Source organism: Cupressus sempervirens, chromosome 8 (assembly GCF_028749045.1).
Source record: "Cupressus sempervirens isolate cs-2001-9-10 chromosome 8, ASM2874904v1, whole genome shotgun sequence".
NCBI classification, from domain to species: Eukaryota; Viridiplantae; Streptophyta; class Pinopsida; order Cupressales; family Cupressaceae; genus Cupressus; species Cupressus sempervirens.
Window position 1 is genome coordinate 168,726,530 of NC_143125.1, and position 22,154 is coordinate 168,748,683.

The 22,154-nt window shown below is 34.8% G+C and overlaps 1 protein-coding gene across 2 annotated transcripts in view; it reads left to right on the top strand.

Moving 5' to 3' along the window:
• Positions 1-2,165: 2,165 nt before the first annotated feature.
• Positions 2,166-22,154, top strand: part of TTN1 (ARM repeat superfamily protein) — a 233,105-nt gene continuing 213,116 nt past the window's right edge. Inside the window, exons 1-2 of one of the 2 annotated variants that reach the window (XM_089797137.1) lie at positions 2,166-2,471; positions 3,119-3,672. In XM_089797137.1, coding sequence (XP_089653263.1) covers positions 2,286-2,471; positions 3,119-3,672 — 740 coding nt within the window. In that variant the 5' untranslated portion in view covers positions 2,166-2,285. The remainder of the gene's footprint in view (positions 2,472-3,118; positions 3,673-22,154) is intronic. The other variant, XM_089797138.1, reaches the window with a different exon arrangement.

The following is a 22,154-nucleotide window of genomic DNA, read 5'->3' on the forward strand; positions in this document are numbered from 1 at the left end:
AAGTCGCAAAATATATAATATCATCTTCAATAGATCTTATAGAAAGAAAATGATGGAAAATAACTTGAAACCATGTAGATCCCTACTAACCATATTTAGAATAGTTAGCTACTCACCATACATTGTAATTCCATTGCAACTGGTGAGTTATGCCAAGCCTGCATTGCATATAGTTAGTAGAAGAAACTTTACTTAAAAATTTGAGAAGAAACTAATGAAACACATAAGAGATTTCTATTACAGCACTACAATACTAAAATCAAAAGGACCTAACCTATTAATATCATAAAAAGTAAGATGATAGAATCCTAGAATATTACTCATTTTTGACACACAAATAATTTGCAAATCTATGGCATCATTCTTGTGGCCTTGTCATTTTTAGGGTGGTGGTCTAGTATTTACCTGCTACTTACACCTGTCATTGATGTTTATACATGCTACTACAATAAAAAAAAAGAGTGCATAGTGTGAGAGAATAAAAATACAATGGCATTCGCCTGTGTCTCTACATGTTACAAATATATTATTTATCATTGTCTATTTCACCTGTAACCCCATGTGTTTATTTTTCCATAGTAAACTACCCAACACCGAAAACAATTAAGCAAATGGCTAACAATATTATATCCCAGCTAACAGTCCTCAATTGTCATGCACTCAATTTTAATTAGAAAAGAAAATGCTCATACACTAAAGAAATTCAATTTTTTTTTTTTTATTAATTAATAGTGATCAACTTTTTATACTAAACATTGGAACATAATTTAGGGAAAAAAAACATTGACGAATGCTATTGATTGTAAAACTTATCTTAATTACAATTAATCTAAGATGTTCCCATTAAGATATTAGATAAAAAGAAAAGGAAACGAAATGAATAATGAGTAAGTGTGAGATACCACTACAAAAGTGTTAAAAGAAGCGGTGTATTCAGAAGTAACATACTTAGCGATGGAAGCATCATGACTGTTTGACAAGAATATGACAAGAATATGGCACATGGGGAGAAGATATTGGGTACATCTTCCCCTTTATTTCACATCATTACATGATGAGTTCCTGTGAAAGGAACAAAGGGAATTTGAAAGAAAAAGTGAAATAAATTGGAAATTATAGGATGATTAATTATTTATTTATGTTTACAACTTGAGGGGCCATAGATGGTTTGTTGTTGATATCTACACCGTCACACACATTCAAGAAAGAACCAAAAAAACAAACAAAAAAAATTGAATTATTTTTTTACAAATTTGGTTTTTTTTTCATTGAACAATGAACAAAACTGAGACCCAACAATATAAGATTTTGATAACCCTAACACACCTTCTCATGAATAGAAATTTAAAATAATAATCCACTATTTTTAGTTGCAATTGTTCCTTCAATCAATAGTCAAGATTTCTGATTTTGTGATGAATTTTTGCACCTGCTAATTGCCTCCTTCAAGAAATGTGCTCAGTCCTATGGAGTCCCCGTTCAAATATGGAATATGTTTATGCAAAGTAAAATGTACAAATTGATATTGCAGGCATGTATGTCAAATGTGGAAATACAGATTAGGCATGTTTATCATTTTATGGTTGCCACCAGATGCAAACATGTCACCCTACAATGGAAGCACATGCCAACCACAGAACTGTTAGAAAGAAGCCACTTGTCCAAGTTCAAAACATAAATGTAGTTTTTTCACTAATTTTTTGAAGCGAGAATGGAAAAGACCACTGAGAAAAATGGGGACAACCAATAAGAAAATAGATATAAAAATTTAAAATTTCATTTTAACAAAGAAATTTGTTTAGACCATAGAATATAGATAAAAACTATGTGATTCTTTAGAAATAAATTAATTAATTTGAAATCGAAAACTTTAGTCTCCGCCTTTCATAGACGAAACTAACAACATTAAAAAAAAAAGTTTAACATACACATTAATTGATCCTTTAATCTCTTACACTTCCAAATTTCCAATCTCTATCCTTAAAATTCCTTCATTTTCATTCACTACTCTTCATCTTTCCAATCTCTATCCTTAAAATTCCTTCAATTTCATTCACTACTCTCCATCTCGGATTAAAACAAATTTCATCATTTAAATTTAAATGTTTTATAATTCTGTGCACGACTACTGAATATTAAATATAAATGTCTGCATAATTGTGCACATGAAATATTTTTAATTTCCGTTGGATCGTTCATTTTGTCGAAACGGCGGGAAGGAACAAGGGAGTGAGTTGTGTTCCATCTCAGGAAGCAAGCAAGCGAACAGGTCTCGATTACCAGCCATGAATTCTGATGCAACAGTGGCAGTGCCCGATTCAGATTCAGACGATGAGTTGTGTTCCTCGAAAGAAAGAGTAATGCGCAAGTCATTTGTGCATGAATGGAAAATACTGGAAGATCTTGTGACCACCATTGTCGCAAATGGTGGCGCAGTGGAAATCTCTGCCGTCAAGAGAGCTCAAGCAATCGTAAGGAATCATCTCTTCCGATCATCTAAGCAAGTAATACCTAGTTCAGGTTCAAATTTAAGGGCAACAAGAAGCCCTCCTCCACTTTCGGATACAGAAAATTGATGAAGTTTATTTGCAAGGGCAGAAGAAACCTTTCTAAAATTATTTGATGGTATTGTTGAGTGTTAAAAAAATCCAGCATCTTGTCCTTGGGATTGTGTCTTGAACACCATTATTTATTTTCGTTGGCGGACATGAAAAAAACCCTCCTCTGCCTCCTGTTGATTTCTGTCTTGGAAAAATGAATACATGTAGTTGCAGGCTAAGGAAATAATCACATCCTTCAGTGAGTTTGTCTACACATTAGATATAATACCCTCCTTTTACACGTTTGAAATTTTTATAAAACTTAATTATGAAACCAGAGTAGATATATTCTGATACGATGACATGCTAGTTTTGATGTCCTCTGGCAATATAATGTCCGTTTTATATAAAAAATATAATGAAATTCCTTTCAGAAAAATGGCTTATATCGATATTTGTGGTCACCTTTTGACTGACGATCCGCCGGATCAAACTCATTTTCACCGCAGAAGCTCTATCTCTAATAAATTTTAATCGCAGAAGTTTGAATTCTCTATTATTAATTTTGTTGTTTGCAGATGGATAAGTATCAAGAACAGGGGCAGCTTCTCGAACCACACCTTGAGAGTATAATTTCGCCATTAATGACCATTGTTCGAGCAAAAACAATCGAATTAGGGTTTGAATCTGACAGCATTATGGAGGTCATTAAGCCTCTGTGCATACTCATATACACTCTGGTTACAGTCTGCAGTTATAAAACGGTAATAAGATTTTTCCCTCACCAGGTGTCTGATCTGGAGCTTGCAGTGTCTTTGTTGGAGAAATGCCACGGGACATCAATGGTCTTAAGCTCGTTAAGACAAGAAAGCACAGGCGAAATGGAGACCAAGTGCATCATGCTTCTATGGCTTTCAATTTTAGTTCTGATTCCCTTTGACATGTCGTCTGTGGACACAGCGTTGGCAGGGGCAGAAGCCTACTCAGGTAAAGATGCGCCACCGCCATTGGTTGAGAGGATGATAACTGTCTGTAAGGATTATCTGTCAAACCCTGGTCCAATGCGGAAGATGGCTGGAGTATTGCTTTCTCGTCTTGTAACTCGCCCTGACATGAAAACTGCTTTAAAAAGGTACATTTACAGATCTGTTATTTGCAAACAAGGAGAATTGTATGTGATGGAGAATTCTTACAAGGATAAAATGGCTAGAAAATCTTGGCAGTTAAAAATAAAAAATGTATGTATTATAGTCTATTTGTTGGCTCTAAAATAGGATTTATTATAATGTACATTAACATGGCGCACCTTATATAATTACGCATGAACATTGGCAATTTTAATTTTTTTTCTCATTTCGAACTAATCTTAATATGTTTTTACCCTTGTGTGGAAATTGAACCATTGATTAAGATTCCACTGTTAGACTCTTATTATCATCTTTTTTACGGTCTGACGTGACAATGTCAGTCATGCTTACAATCCAAACAAAAATGTCAGTCACGGTGTTAACATTCTGAGCAAATTTTGGCACCATTTCTGCTTCTTTTGTTTTTAAATATGATTAAACTTGGGATTCAGCGTTATTACTCAAATAAATAAAAGTGAAGACATGAATGCCAGCCAAATGTTCTTTGATAATATCACTTAGGAAAATTTAACTTGTTTCCAAGTTAGGAATTCACTAGAGAACGTAACTTGACAAAGAGGTTCACACCAAGTAAATTTGCCAATTTACATTTATGAAATCCAATCATCGTCACTAAGATCATTATTTACCTTCTAAACCGCTTGATTGCAACGATAGTAGCATCACTCATAATTGATATAAATTCACTGAGCCATAAATATACATGAGATCAATTACTTGAGATTTGTTTTGGCACAGTCAAAAACAATTTTTAATCTTTTGCTGTTTAAAACCAAAACAGTGGCCAGGGGTGGTGGCATCACACAGGGTCGAGGGGCAGTACCCCTTGTGGGGTTTGGTGACAACATTCTTGGTGTAGGATCATGATCGAACCCAAGCTACCAAGGCCAAGCCTTTATGATAACAACCACCTTTATAGTGTACTCAACATTCTTATTGTTCTTCCTCTCTCTTTGTCTTGCAACTTGCTGTTGGTGATTTGAAATGGCGGTGTGCAAGCGTTTGTAACTTTTTGCAATGTTTTTAGCTATACATCACCCCAAGTATTTGGGACAGGGATAGAGGGATGAGTTATATAGATGGTGAGTTTTTTCGCTATTTTGGAGACGACAAAAGATGGTTATCTAGAAAAGGGAAATTTTAAATGTTCATATGAAAACATCAACAGAGTATTGATTATATATATTATAGATCCTTAATTCATAACATTTGTGTTGATTTGACTTTTCACATTAGAGTCAAATGAAGTAGCAAATGTCAAAACTTAATTGTGTTTATAATGCCCAAAGGCAGCAAGTTTCACTTTCAAATACAATACAAAAACACAAAAAACGAAAGTATATTGCTGCCCCAAAACTTCATATTTCAACAATGCATCACAATTAAGGTCCTTTGTGTTAATACCATTGCGAGGGTCTACCTCATCTCGTAGAGTCCCAACCAATTCCTTCCGTGCCTCATCAATGTAGGTGGTTTCTTGGAGATCAACATATCACAATGTGATTTGTTGCGGAAAAATATCTCCTACTTATTAATTGATAATTTTAAGGTGCTTTCTAATGAATGGTTTGGAAGGCACAACACTTGGTGTAGGTTTTTCAAATGGTTGTTATAGGCAAAGTGGGTTTAACCATAGAGGAAAACTCTATAGTTAAGTGTGCTCAAGCTGGAGTAGTACTGGGATGGGTGAACTCTCGGGGAGTCTCGATGCTTCACCTTTGTGAGCATCACGTAGATCCAATGAATGCTAATGTTCCATTCATTCTCATGAGAGATGGGTTCATGTGAACCGGTACTCATGAAACGTGGGTCGGTTAGTTTGACTCAAAAACTACACAGTTGGATCCTGAAAGCAATATCACAATTTGGCATTTTGTGGAAAAATATCTCCTACTTATCAATTACTAAGCCTAAGGGGTTTTCTAATGAATGCTTCATAAGGCACAATACTTGGTGACGGTTTTTCAAATGGGGTTGCAAGCAGAGTGGGGTTAACCATGGAGGAAACTTTGTAGTTAAGCGTGCTCAAGGTGGAGTAGTAATGGGATGGGTGACCTCTTGGGAAGTCCCGGTGCTTCACCTCTATGAGCATCACATAGATCCAATGAGTGCTAATGTTTAATTTGTTCTCATGAGAGATGGGTTCATGTGAAACACTACTCGTGAAACATGGGTCAGTGAGTTTGACTCAAAAGCTACACAGTTGAATCCTGAAAGCAATATCACAATTTGACTTTTTGGGGAAAAATATTTCCTACTTATTTATTTGGAAGCCTGAGGGGTTTTCTAATGAATGGTTCATAAGGCACAACATTTAGTAAAGATTTTGCAAATGGGTTGCAAGCAGAGTGGGTTTAGCCATGAAGTAAACTCCGTAGTTAAGTGCACGCAAGGTGGAGTAGTACTGGGATGGGTGACCTCTTGAGAAGTCTCGGTGCTTCACCTCTATGACCATCACCTAGATCCAATGAGTGCTAAATGTTCTATTCATTCTTATGAAAGATTCATGAGAGATGGGTTCGTGTGAACCACTACTCATGAAACACGAGTCAATGAGTTTGACTCAAAAACTACATAGTTGAATTTTGATAGCAATGTCACGATCAACATCTCCTATTAAAGTTAGATTTTTCCAATGCTCTAGAGTTGGACAACCTTGAAGTCAGTGAGCACTATTCACAAATCCTAGCTTCTCCTCTTGTCTAGAGTTAAGCCTCTTTCTCTTAATGATGAAGTTGTATGGGGACAAATTCCTTTTTGCAACAGAGGAACTAGCTGAAACTTCAAAAAATGGGATAGTTAATAAATAATTGTGTTAACAGTGCACATTTAAATAGAATTTTATAGATGCTAATACTGGCATGAACCAAAAAGTAAGTTGTCTAAATTAAGACAATGTCTGAAAACAGACTAAACAAGGAAAACTCAAAATAAAGCCTAAATGATTATTAACTAAGGTTTTAGAAGAATGAACTAAATTTAACAAGAAACTAGGATACTAAAGATAATCTAATCCCCTCCCTAATGGTCATTCTATCAACTACATTGTAGAAGACTGTACATATCTTGTAGTCATAATTTTTTTAGAATATTCTGCTATTGTTGAGACCCTCCTTGGATCTGCAGAATGTCAATGACCACTAGTATCCAAAACTTGTCTAGAAAAGAATAGAGATGGGTGCCCTCTTCTTTAGATTGCTCCACATGAAGAAATAAAAGCCTGTCATTGACTTTATCACTGAGATTAATCTTGCACTAACCCTCCAGAATTTGCAAAACCTTTGACTAGAAACATTCTCAAATGTCCATCTTGATGTTGGATAACTGAGATGCCCTCACCTATAGATAGAAACACACCAAGAACAACTGCTATAATTTTGAGGAAAAATCGGGAAATCCTTTAAATGTTTGTAGATGAGATGGATACCCCAAAACAAATTGCAAGATGACATGATTTGAAGTTAATTAAGCATTTTTTTTCCAGAAAAAACAGTAAAAAATCTAAAATAGGAGCTTTTGACATAAAATCCCACACAAACTTTGTGAAATACAAAAACTAGAATTGATTTTTGAGGAGAAAAATTGACCAAAGCCAACAATACCAACCAAACACATTTTTTATGGTGAAAAATCGATCAGAACCAAACATAGAATCCGAGAAACGGATCAGATAATACAAACAAAATATTTTGAGGAAAAAATTATTACAATCCAATAGAAAGCAGAGAGCCCTCTCAAGTTGCGAAAACCTAAGTTACTTGTGTATCCAGGAAGTTAGTGGATGCTAATTCTGGTGCTTTTAGATGCGTGGATGTGTTTGGATGCTGCATCAGTGCTCATTGGAAGCTTGTCCAACGCCTGCAGATGCATTTGAGAGCATCCGGGTGCATTTGGAGAGCATCCAGACTTTTTCAATGCCCATTCACTTGAGTGACTTTAAAAAACAAGCGTTTAATTGATTTTTTAAATTATATATTTGCTCCTTTTGATATGATATGATATGATAGATTTTAATGACGTTCGTGAGGCTAAAGTAGCCTATGGGCCCAAGGCGATCACCCCCCCAAGGCGATCACCCCCCCAAGGTAGGAGTGGAACTAATTGAGCTGCAAAGTTTTGGTTAACTTGTCTCTCCTTCTCTGAAGTTTGATAATCAAAGCCTTTGTTCTCTTCACTTGATCTTCCTCGAATAAGTAGTTGAAGTCCTTGTTCTGCTATATCTCTATATAACCAGATCTGATGTCACTGTATGCTAGGCAATCCTTGACAAAGTGCTGCTCCGTCTCTACTGCTCCCATATTACAGGATAAACACGTTCTGTCTGCCCACTCTTCCTTTGGAACTTGCCATCTACGTGTTTCACATCGCAACTGGTGTGAACTAGTTTTGAGTTGTGCCATCAACATTTTCTGCTTTCCAATTAATAGGTGCTCCTATATAGGCCTTTTCATCATGACTAGAAGTGGGGTTAAATTCTTTAATGTAATAAGATTTTTTTCTGCCCTATGTGCCTTGTCTATAAAATATTGCGAAATTTTTCCATGACAAACTTCGTTATTTCTTTAATGTTATCCGGGCAAGTATGGATGTTCATATCCCATTTTCGCATCCACTTGTCATTTTGCTTCATCCATGTGCTTTTTTGCTTGACAAGTTTTTCCTCTACGACTAGCTTGGGCCAGCGATGTGTTTCTAGACCTTGGATTTTCTTTAAATAACTTAGCATCCAGACCATGCCCCAAAACCCTAAAATGGCCCGAAAAGAGGAAGGGTTTATTTTTGTATATTTCTTTGCATACATAAATTATAGCATACACTATATACCTAAGTCACAAGGTTCGGTGAATATCAAGCTTGATATTCAAATATTGCCGAATGTGAAACTTGCCTAAAAAAATCGCCAAAATCCGCTATTGATTCGGCCGTAAAAAATGGACTTCCTATTCAGAGTCGAATGCATTTAGAAATTGCCGTTTGCACAGGTTTTAGGGTTTTGTCGTGTAGAAAACTCTATAAAACGTTCTTCGAACTCTCAAAGTTAGCAAAGTTTTAGCGTTTTCCTGAGCAGTTTTGTCCTGAGCAAAGTTTCAGTGTTTTCCTACCTTGCAAATCCCTCTCCCGGCCCTTTGTCCTGCTCGAAGTGGCAACATCTTCAACGTTTGTGTAAAGTGGCGCCACACATTCATTTTTCTGATTTGTATAGTTTCATTTTAAACGCACGCCACAGATTCATTTTTCGCATTTGGATACTTTCAGAACTGTAGGGGATTACATATTAAGTTTAATATGTATTACACTTAATGTATTATGTATTATTATTATGTATTTGTATAGTTATTTGTTTGTAATATGTATTAAGTTTAATCGTATAGTTTGTATTACAAATTACATAGTTTGTATTTTCTAATATGTATAGAGAATTAATTTTTCATATAGTTATTAATTTTATATTTTGTTTTGATTTTTTATATAATTTTTACATATAATTAGTATATAGTTTTTTACATAATGTAATTTGTATGAAATTTTTATTTCAATTTATATAATTTTTGTAATCAATTTAATTTTTTAAATTCTTTGTAATCTATTTTGTAATAGACTTAGTTAATTTAATAATTATCGATTAAAAAAAATAGTTAATTTAATATTTGATTTATTTTTAAAAATTGATTTAAAATATTGATATATTAATTTTTAATTAACATAATTCCGAAATATTTTAAAATATTAGAGTTTAGAGTCAATCAAATATATATTAATATGTTTATTTTATTTTGCTTTGTAAGTTCATAATTTTTATTATAATTTAATAAATAAATAGATATATTTGTTATGTTTAATAAATTATAAATTTATATTTCAATTTTTAAATGATATAATTATTATTGTAAAAAGTTGACCTTTAACATGTTTAATTTTAAATTAACATTTTAAAATTATTTATTGAATTATTTTGTTTTAAAGTTTGAAATAATAATATATTATTTTATTTTTAATTCTACAAATTGTAATATGGCCCCGAACAAATCAACTTCGGAGGCGTGGAAACATGTGACTAAAAGTGGTCCTAATAAAGCTCAGTGTAACCTATGTCCAAAAGTTATTACTGGAAGTTTAATAAGGGTCATGGATCACTTGCTTGGTATTACGGCAGGTAAAGGTGGAGGTGTTACTGCATGTCCAGGTGTGACCCAAGAGCTTAGAGCGATTTTGGAGAAAGAGCATTCATCTTCTATTTCTCAAAAGACGAAGACGGCACAAAAGAAACAAGGAATTGAAGACGTCCCTAGATTCACATCCACTATACCTTCATCTTCATGTCTACCGCAGGTTGTAAAGCCAACAAAAGAGAGTGGAACTCTGAATAGCTTTTGGAAACCATGTGAGAAACAAGTAGTTGATGATTTACTAGCTGATTTATTCTATACTAGTGCAATTCCATTCAATGTAGCTAGAAATCCACTTTATCGTGTTGTATTTCAAAAGGTTGGAGAGTTTGGCAAAGGGTACATACCTCCTTCTTCTGAGGCTTTGAGAACAACTCTCTTAGAGAGGTCAAAAGAAAGAGTGACTGATAAATTAGCTGTGGTCAAAGCCTCTTGGAAGGCAACGGGGTGCACTATATTGAGTGATGGATGGTTAGATATTTGTCAAAGACCATTGATTAATGTTTTAGTGGCTTGTCCTGAAGGTGTTGCATTTTTGAAGGTTATTGACACTATGAATCATAAAAAAACTTCTGAATATATATTTCAGATATTAGAGGAAGCAATTCTTGAAGTAGGGGTTGCAAATGTGGTTCAAGTGGTTATTGATAGTGCAACAAATTGTGTGGGAGCTGGCAAGCTGATTGTAGAGAAGTACCCAAAAATTTATTGGAGTCCATGTGCAACTCATTGTTTGGATTTATTGCTTCATGATTTGGCAAAATTCCCTTGGATACATGAAGTAATTCATAGAGGAAGAGAAGTTGTGAATTTCATACGAAATCATCGTCTCACATTGAGCCTTTACAGGCAACATGCATCTAGAGAGTTGTTGAGGCCTTCTGATACAAGATTTGCTTCATTTTATATCACTTTGAGAAGAGTGGTTGAAGAGAAAGCAGCGTTAAGATCTGTAATTTGTTCCAATGAGTGGGAAAATTCAACTCTCTCAAAAAGTGGTAAGGGGAAGATTATAGAGCAAATTGTTTTAAATAGTAGCTTTTGGGAAAGTGGGGCAAAGGTTTTAAATATATGCGGTCCAATTTTCGACGTGCTTTGCATAGTTGATGGTGACACTCCTTGCCTTGGAATGCTTTATGAAAGCATGGACCGTTGCAAGGAAGCAATTCAGAGAGCACTAAATAATGTGGAAGCAGACTACATAGAAATATGGGAGACTGTTGATTCAAGATGGAAAATGATGCACACTCCTTTACATGCAGCAGCTTGCTATTTGGAGCCTAAACTGTTTCACATTGATAGACAAGGTGATGCTGAAATTATGGCAGGTTTTTATGAAGCCATTAGTAGATTTGAACCATATCCAGCAATTGCATCTCTAATTAGAGAACAATGTTGGAAATACAGAAAAGCGGAAGGGATGTTTGGAATAGGAGCAGCCAAATATGATATGACACGAGATGAGGTACCTAGTTATAGATGGTGGATGAGCTATGGGGCAGAAACTCCTGAACTTCAGCGATTTGCCATTCGAATTTTGAGTCAAGGAGCAAGTTCATCAGCTTGTGAGAGAAATTGGAGCTGCTTTGACCACATCCATTCCAAAAAGAGGAACAAGTTGTTGTCTGGAAAGTTGGGAGATCTTGTCTATGTTCGCAGCAATTTAAAATTGCTTATGAACAAATCAACAAATGAGTCATCTTCACAACAACAAACTTTAGAAGACACAGTAGTACCAGACGCAGATGAGCCTGACTTTTTTGAGGAAGAATTAAGTAGTGATATTGATGATGATGCTACACCATCTGAGCCAAGTGCTCTTGATGACTTCGAGCTTTCTTGAAGCTATGAAGTCTTGACTTTTGATTGTACCTTCGCAACAAAATAATATCTTTGCTATTGTGATTTCACATGTTTCTTATGTTTTGTACTTAATAAATGTCTCATCAAGCTTATGAAGTTGTGAGATCTATTTAGCAATTTTTACTATTTTTGATAATTGATAAGATATATTACATACATCTAGAAAATAATTAAAATTGTGTAAGGCGAATTTAATTCGAACTTTTCCTCGAATTTTTACTCTTTCTCGAACTTCATTTGAATTTTATAGTTCCCGAACTCGAATTCGAATTCGAACCTTGTGACTTAGCTATATAAATATTTTTAAATATATATAAATATATATATATATTTAAAAAAATATATATATATTTAAAAAAAAAAATATTTATATATGGACACACTCAAACGCATCCAAAATCATCCCCCCAAATTGTGCATCAGCACCCCACACCCATATTAGCATCCCGCATCCGTATCAGCATCAGAACCAGCATTGGGAACTTAGGCGAAAACCTTGACCAGGGTATGTAGGAGCAAACCCTTGATTTATGAGGAAAAAAATATAAACCTTATAGACAATTTTAAAGAAAACAATTATGAAAAACCTCTAACTTTTTAAAATAATATGTGACATTTGACATGATAGTTGGCATGTCTGCATCATCATGCCTTCCTTCGAAATATGTCGTGTTCCAGGTTCATTAAACATGTTAAACTGTTTCCAGATTAAATCAATGTCAACGTCATATGTGGTTACCGGGTTTTACATTCCAAATTAGCATTCAAAGTCCTTAAACATCTGATTTCTAAAGCGTCCGTTTAGAGAAATACTACTACTTCAGCGACTATATCAATGGTTCAAATGGCACTAAAACATATTTATAATATGCGCATAAAACTAATGCCACATAAGAGACCAATCTATTATTTTATTCATATCAGCTGATATGAATTTTTTTTCTTGTTTGTCCAAAGGTAGGGACAGTCTTTAAACAAATTCAAACATAGATTTGTGTTCAAATATATTACGATTTATTAATGGGGCATAAACATTAAGTGACACAATTTGTTTAAAGAAGTGGCAAGTTTTCTTAAAAGACATTAGAGATGTCTATTACCAAAACACTTTCATTGGAGCAACTTGTATAGATGAATATTTATTAAGTATTTTATTTATCTATTCATTGTAGTCTTTCTCCTAATTGTATTTCTATACATACTATTGATGGTAAACAGTTTGTTTCTCACCTTGAATTGGTTTTACACTAACTCCTTATGCCTGAGGTGATGAGAACCAAGCTATCTCTAACAGATTGGATTAGTGTACTCCTATGTCACTAATCCTCTGAATTGAAAGGTACAGCTCCCCTATATGTAAAAAATACTTAAAATGATGTTTTTATGTGATCAAAAGGGTAACCAGGGGTATGCTCTTAACCTAAGAGCAAAGAGGCTAACCAGATTACTCATAGACATAAGCAACCTAGGCGAGGTTTTAAGTCTAACACTAACTCTACTCCTAAATGCATCTAAGACTAAGGGATGCAAAGAGATGTAATGGAAAAAGAACATCCATGGCCCTAAGTGGCTCTTTGACCAGTCAAGGTTACCCAGTGGCAAACTGCCAACACACTTCAATCCTAACTTCGCATCACAAATGTAGGATGTTATGCAGCTCTGTAAAAGAGCAGGAATACCTATGAAAAATAGCACTCTGACTACCCATACTATTAACACTGTACTCATCTAATCTACATGCATGTTAACTCAACCGAAGTAGACAATGAAAGAAACCTAGGCATGCTAGTTCTAAGTGGAATTATAACATCATATTACCTAGTTACAGGCATCAATCTAATCCTTAATTTCATATACCTCTCGATTCTCACTCAATAGTCTCTGCTACAAGGGGAGAAAATGCATGAAACTTGTTGATCCTTTCTATTAACTTAGAAATTTACATATAAAGGCCCCCTCTTAGGATTCTTAGCTAGTACAGATTCATCATTTACATTAATAGAGCACTTGAATTGCTCAAAAATCCAATAATCATTGACTACAATTCAATACATCAGAGAAAGAAAGCATAAATGATTAGAAACCTTCAAAAATGGTTCATATTCCTCTCTGATCTGTAGCATCCATCTTGGCGCCAAAATTTGTATTTCATATCCCAACAGTCACTACAGGTTTAAATCTCCACTGTCAATCTCCTATCAACAATCACAATCAAAACCTAATAATCCTCTTTATTTATCCTTTGTGACTTCCTCCGTGGGTCCCTCTATCATTCATACAATACCTTCTTTTGATGCGACAATGCGATCGATTGATTTTTACTGTTTTGCTGTGTTAACTCAAGGTTTCATTTAACCCCTTGCGAACATGCGAATGCCTATTGTCGCTCCTTCGCAGCCTTCACCCCAGGTTATGATTAACCCATTGCGACCATGCGATTGTTCAATATTTGAATGCCCTGGATTACTTTTCGCAGCTTCGCCACTTTAAGTTCAGGTTAACTTGAATTGCCTGCGATGTTGTGATAACCATTTAGAGTTATTTGTTACCATTTTTGCCAGGTCGCAACTTAAAATCACAACTCATCATTCAACCCGCGAGCATGCGATCAATGGCTTTTGCAGCTTCGCTGTGTTGACTCCGGGTTGCCTTTAATCACTTGCGAACTCGCAATAAGCATTGATCTTAAAGATCTGATAGTTGAGATTAGAAAGTCTTAACTCTCTTGTTCACTTTTGTAGTCCGGGTCCATCTTCCAACTGTGTACATCGTGACCGACAAGTGGTGCTATTTCATTGGTTGAAGAGTTTGGTGACTGTTTAATATGATGGGCCCATGTGAACATGTGTCATTCTGTTTTCTTTGTTGCATCTTGACAACCTTCTTTATTTTCTTTTGACTAGAACAAGCTTTGATCTAGCGATGACTATTAAATTGACCATCTCGCATCTTCGCTGTGGTTTAAGGCTTAACATTTCTTTCTCCTGCAATGTTGCAATCATTTCACCTTTAACTGCTTTCGCTCAGTCATTGACATAATACTTCTCATTTACTTAAATCGTGCGACCAAGCGAATGAAGAAATTTAAGCATTCAGTATTCATATTTGCCAAGTTGCGCTAATCTGACATTTTATGGCTTAAATGCTACGACTCAGCGAACAAAGGAATTCACCATGTTTATGTCTTTCCTTGTGTCACAACTTTGCCACCTTCTTTGACTTAATCTTTATTTCATTTGCGAAGTCATAATTAGGTTAACTGTTAGCTTTTCGCAGGCTCGCAACTTGAAAGTGAACCTTTTGCTGATTGCGACGAAGCGATATCGTTTAACTTAACCGCTGCTGCCATTTTCGCATCTTCATAGGTTGAAAAGGTTTAACTGTTTGCCACCTGTGAGGATGCGATGGAGGTCTTTTTGTTATTTCGCAACTTATCTTTCATATCTGTAATATAGCCTGTAACGTTGAGAAAAGCATTGATCCGATTGTTAAGAATCCATCTCTTAAAACAATTTGACTTTTCAACTAGTAACGTGGACCCCCATATGTATTCTGCATTACTAATTTGATTTCCATCTCCGTTCTTGACACCTTTGACCAGGGAATTTGCCATTGTTGAGCAGATTGAGCATTTCTGAATACTTCTATTGCCTCATTTGCATTCAATTTGATCTCTTGCTCCTATGATGTTCCTATGATTTGCACATTGGTCCTGAGCTTCAATCTTGATGCTTTTAGTTGTCATCTACTCTGAATGTAGTGTGATCTCTCCCTTTAGATGGATCATGCCTTCAATGAAATACTTGATCATAGAATTAGGGTCTCTGAACAACTTCCTTCTCATCTAGGAAATGCATAGACTTACCCTCCCTTTCCTAATCACCTAATATGAACGAATGCATTAGTTTTCTTTTGAATGCCCACCTCGATGAGAAGAGAAGTTCTCTAAGGGCAATCTAGACACAGATATGACATCACATTGACTCAACCCTAATCTTAGGAATTTCACAAATATAGGGAGACTGAAATCATGACAACAACTATAAGAGCTCTTTACCTTGACCTTTTCTTTTCTCTCTAAGGATGTTCGTACAGGAAAAGGGAGATTGATATCAGATTCAGAGGGAGTCTGACACTTAATCAGAAACAACATTGGATGAGGAGCTTAGAAGATTGATATTCAGAGGGAGCTTGAAAATCCATGTGGGTTACTGCATAATTTTGATGGGCCCACCCCCAGTGTACATCATGAGTGACGACTTCCAAATGATTATCACTTGTAAAAGTCATTGAAAGGTGAAAATATTTCAATAACTTAAATCTTCGTTATGTCTAAGCAGATCATGATAGATGATAACTTGCATGGTGGATTAAGTTTCTTAAACAAACCATGACCTTCTATTACGATGAACATCTTATGATGTCTAAGTAGATCACTATGGAAGATTACTTGCATGATGGATTAAGTTCCTTAAACAGACCATGGCCTTCTATTGTGATGGACATTGTGTGATGTCTAAGCAAATCACAATTGAAGATTACTTGCATGGTGGATTAAGTTCCTTAAATAGATGTTGCAGGAGCATCCTGGCTTGCCTTGCTATCCTGCTCATCTTTGTTCATTCTGCCTGTTAGTGCCAAGTTCCAATGGTTAAACAGACCATGGCCTTCTATTGTGATGGACATTGTGTGATGTCTAAGCAAATCACAATTGAAGATTACTTGCATGGTGGATTAAGTTCCTTAAATAGATGTTGCAGGAGCATCCTGGCTTGCCTTGCTATCCTGCTCATCTTTGTTCATTCTGCCTGTTAGTGCCAAGTTCCAATGGTTGCCGAGCTGCAGTTGCTGCTGAGTTGTTCAGTATTGACCGAGTGCTTTGGTGGCCGAGTGTTCCTTCATGTGCCGAGTGAACCTGATATTTGCTGATGGTCGGTTATTTCTTTGACCGAGTTTGTCTGTGATTAGTTCCTAGTGTGAGTCGACTTATGTAATTAATTTGAGTCGTGAATTTAATGTGTGGATCTTGTCTTGGGATTTGTGCAAACCATTTTTAAGGTCGACCTTCTATTATGTAATAATCTAGAATCTTTTGTAAGTTGTTTAGGCAAGTATAAATAGGGGTGTTTAGGTTAGGCTAGGCATGTTGAGAGGAAGAGTGTGAAGTTGAGGGAGTTGGAAGTCTAAATCAAGGATTTGTGAAAATTCTAAATCTGAGATTTTGTAAATCTTGTTGGCCGTAACCCATAAGGCCTTACAACTGAGCATCTATGGTGATAATTTGATGAATCAATAAAGTATTTGCTGTTCCTTCTCTACTTGGTGTTGTTATTTGTGTGCTTGCTTCCGTTGTGATTACTCAACAAAGTGTTTGGATGGTTAGGTGTGCCTATGGCCCTGGCTTTTCAATCCTTCCTTGTGTCAATAAACCATGACTATTCATATGGTAAGCATCATTGAGAATGAGTGTGTACATACCTTATGAATATTTTATGTATTTGGTGAATATCATATGTTGATATTCTGGAGGCCAATACTTATGATATCAAAATGTTGAATATCTTCTGATCACAGATATTCTCATATTACATTGAGGTTTTACCTAACCATGTGTTTATAACTTTATCCTCCCTAACTAAGAGGGAGTGTTGATGTTTTGTAGCTTTTGTCGGATAAATTCTACTAAAGATACACACACACACACACACACACACACACATTTCATTATTATTTATATATTAGAGAAAGAGATTATATATATGTCTATATAGATATATAATGTGTACATATAATTATAATGATTATTATTATGAATAGACATGTCTATTTATAACTTTTTCTCCATATAAATATAATTGATTGCTGCAATTGAAAAATATATACCAAAATATGGCTTTGCCATTACATTTGGAGTGATTCTCAAACCTTAACAGTAATAACCCTGACCTGGTTACAACTTGGACAACTCTGATTTCACCAAATTTTTACACCATTCAGATGGTTGGTTATTTTGTCAAACACTTGGCAAATGAACTCTTCATCAATGCAAATATATTTTAAGGTTCTCTTTTGATGTAGCCAAATGTGAGTTCTGCTTGTGTTTAATTCTTCTCTTTGAATTTGGATAATAATGATAGGGAAAAATGCAATGCCAAGACAATTCTTAATTCTGCCAATTTATTTCATAAAAGTAAATACAGTCTTGAAATGAACTTATTCTAAATACAAATCACATATAAAGAACCTGTTTACAGTTGATGTTAAATTTAGAATTGACCAATATGCTGTTCAGCTCGAGAATGTGATATTGAGATTGCAGACACTTTTAACTCCAACTACAAGGCTCTTGATTGAGTTCACCACCTTCCTACAACCTCCCAGTCCAAATTGCAGGCCACTCTAATTAAATTCTGGCCTTATAATTTGATAAGTAGGAGATATTTTCCACAACAAATTAAATTATGATATTGCTATCAGTATTTAACTATGTAGTTTTTGAGTCGGACTCATGGATGCATGAATCATGAGTAGTGATTCACACATGAATCCATCTCTCATGAGAATAAATGGAACACTGAACTCTCATTGGATCTAGGTGATGCTCACAGAGGTGAAGCATCGGGATTTCCTGGGAGGTCACCCATCCCAGTATTACTTGAGCTCAAGTGCGCTTAACTATGAAAAAAAAAATGCCCAGTAAGAAGTCGTGTTCTATTGCTGCTTCAACAAGAGTATATTTAATGTTTTAATAACAACAAAAAACAATGTAGTTAGCCTTTAAAAGCCTGACCACATGTAGGACATTATTAACATCTTTACTTCTTCGATAAGATGCTGTCATGTTTTGGGAGCAGCATTACAAGTGAAGAGATGACTTGTATTTGCACTTAAGAAACCTGACAATATAGGGGCATCATTCCATCAAGCTAAGGTCAGGGTTTTTAACCCATGTTGCAAGGAAAGAACAAAGTCCGAAAACCAAAATAAAACAATAAAATAGGAATCACTGTTTTGTAGCTGCATTACAAGAGTTCTTTAATTGTTTTAATCTCAAATCGATATTATGTAGTCAGGCTTCAAACTTTTGACTACATATAATCATTGTTTTTAAAACACCTTGCAATTCCTTTGAAAAATGATGACTATGAGAAAAGTTGGGTTTGAAAATATTACTTACAAGTATTTATGATTAGGGAAGACATGCAATCGGGCTTTAAAAGCTCCATTACAAATGTAACATTTTCTTTAAATGATAGATTTTCCTTTAACAATGTTATAGTAAGTGCATTTGTGGACACTTATCTATCATCACAAGTAAATGCTTCGCAAAAAATTTGCAACGACTCACAAAAAGTCTAACTAAATGACTTAAGAAGGCTTTTGAACTTTTAGTTCCATATTGCAAGCTTTTAAACAAAGAATGATGATTTGCAATTGGGTTTCAAACCCCATTGGTAGACAACTTAATCCTTTATTATATCCCAGAATATAGTTCGGAATCAAGCCTACAACGACTCAAAACGAACATAAGAAGACCAGGGAAATTGCCAACACTAGCCCCATAAATAGGCACCTCACCTTCAAACCCTCTAGACACTCCTGCCACTAGATTATCCATTTTGATTCTAAAATACCCTTTCCTGAAAATTGAAATATACTGTAGAATGTGCCCATGTGTGTTAAGTTACAAGAAATTAAATCTAAAGACAACAAGCAATATAGAAAGGGGTTAATTGAAATCACAGGTGGCCCAAACAAAAGAATGGTAAAAACAGAAATTTATGTTATTTAGAATTCAGATTATGTTAAACAAATCCCATACAGACGAAACTTCAATCTTCTTGAACACACTACAAAGCAAATTTGAATTCTATAGGCTCCAACCAAACTACACCAAAGTATCCACATTCAGTCAAATTAAGAGATGGGCAAGTATAGGCACCAAACCCCTCATAACAGCAGTATCTAAACAAACCTTCTAAATCACATCGTTTTGCTAAGATAGTTATAGCATCAATTACATCCTTTTAATCAAAGATAGACATATGTAACTGAATTTGATTTGACTCTAGGAGCTAGATCGTTAGGTTGACTCCTCATCTTCATGCCTTATCAAAGGCGAAGGAGGCTCTCGACCACAAGGCGATTCAAATTGATGAATAGGTAGTTCCATTAGAAAACCCCTTAGGCTTATCAATTGATAAGTAGGAGATATTTTTCCACAAAAAGTAAAATTGTGATATTGCTTTCAGGATTCAATTGTGTAGTTTTTGAGTCAAACTCATTGACTCATGTTTCATGAGTTGTGATTCACATGAATCCATCTATCATGAGAATAAATGGAACACTTAGCACTCATTAGATCTAGGTGATGCTCACAGAGGTGAAGCACTAGGACTTCTTGAGAGGTCACCCATCCCAGTATTTTTTGAAGAAGTGGACACCCTTCTCAATTCATTTTTGGGTGGATTTTGGCTTCTTGGTCATTTACATTTTGCAGATCCAGAAGAATTTGTGACCAAAAGACAGTAGTTAGACAATGACCATTAAGTTTGGGTATTAGAATATTTTAATGTTTCTTTAATGTGCATCTTAGTCTTTAGTTTACTAGATAGTTTCTATTTCTGTCTTTATTTCACGATTGTTTCTTTTAGAAACATCGTCTTTGTAAATCTATATAAGGAGCTTTCATCTCCTTTGTTTAATACAACTACAACGCCATTGATATACCATAACACAAACAACGTGCATCCCACATAACCCAAACCTATTTTGGTACCATGCTATAAAACTTGATAGATATTAAACAATGGAGACAGAGTCTCCTTAAATAGGAAAGTAGAAGATGTTTTTTCTAAATAATCGAATATGAAAATAGAAACTACCCAATAAAACTAAACTCACTAAAGATGACCATTAGAAACATTACATTATTATTTTAATACATTCTCCTTTCATTTATATCGTCTTATCCCCTATGAAGGGAGATGTCTCTTTTAAGAAAGATACCTTTATTAAGATTCACATCTCTTCTTAATAAACATGCCTGAATTGATAAATTCTTGCTTCCTTACAATCACGGCCTATAGTTTTTAGGGCTGCTAAAACAACCTATTCTTGCCCATTTATGGTATTAAATAATACTGGCTGCTGTTTACAATTTCTCCATGTTATGGATATGGACTACTTGACTCCTATTAAAATCAAAATTTGCCTGTTTTTTTCTAGACAAGAACTTTCTTGATCGATGTATGAAATTGCTGATTTTTTTGCCCGATTTGTCTTGGTTAATCTCCTTCAAGTGAAGTGACCCACTATGAATATTCTGTCAAGAATAGATTAAAGGTCATCACTCTTCAAGTTATACACCAACTCTAATTGAGGCATCCTTTCATGACTTGATCTCTAGTCTTCTATAATCAAGCGCCGCCTTAATGCAAATTTCTACTTATTAAAATTCTACTAGCTTACACTAGCTTATACTAGCTTACACTATATATGTATGTATCCATGTACATATATGTATACATATACATATATATGTAGACACATAGATATATATCTGTACACACACACATATGTATGTATATATACATATATACATGTATGTAAACATACACACACACACACACACATATATATAGACACATAGATACATATATGTATGTAGACACATATATATCTGCACACACACACACACACACACACACACACACATACGTACATACATACATACATATATACATACATACATACTTTTTATTGCTCCTAAGGAAATTGGCTAACATATAATAAGGTGGGCCAAGATATTGATTTAATTCAATCTTTCCCTATTACTTAGTTGGCTTTCTATCGAATAAATCTCTGAAAACTCCCCTTCTTTATCCTAAGTCGGCCTTCAACAGGTATTTGCCCAATTTTATTCATATAAACATAGTTTCTGTTTTATTATTAGTTTGGGGGCATGAAATTTTGTTCCATGTCTCTCCACAAATGGCCCTTATCTTCTGATTGGTCTTTTAGTCTTTAATGTGGTTCTTATGGTTTGTCAGTAAAAATTCATCTTCTTTTGATGCTGTTTTGCCATCTTTTTGAGAACCCTATTTGACAAGGGGTTATCTTGCCTACATAACATTACTACATTATATCAAGTGAACTGCAAATGAAACTGTCTTAGAATGATCATAGTATCAAAATTGTTCCTTCTAACATCACACAATTAAATTTTGACAATTTGTACTTTTGTTTTGACTGACTGAATGATATATTTCATCTTATCTTTTACAATATTCTCAACGGTCTTGTTAGAATGAACACTTCCTTTCTCCTCCTTTTGTTGAGATGGATTGTGTGGCTTCTACTTTTTGACTTTCTCAAATCTTATCCAATGGAATTGTATACTAATTTGGGTTGGTGTTTTGTTGTTGAATTTAATT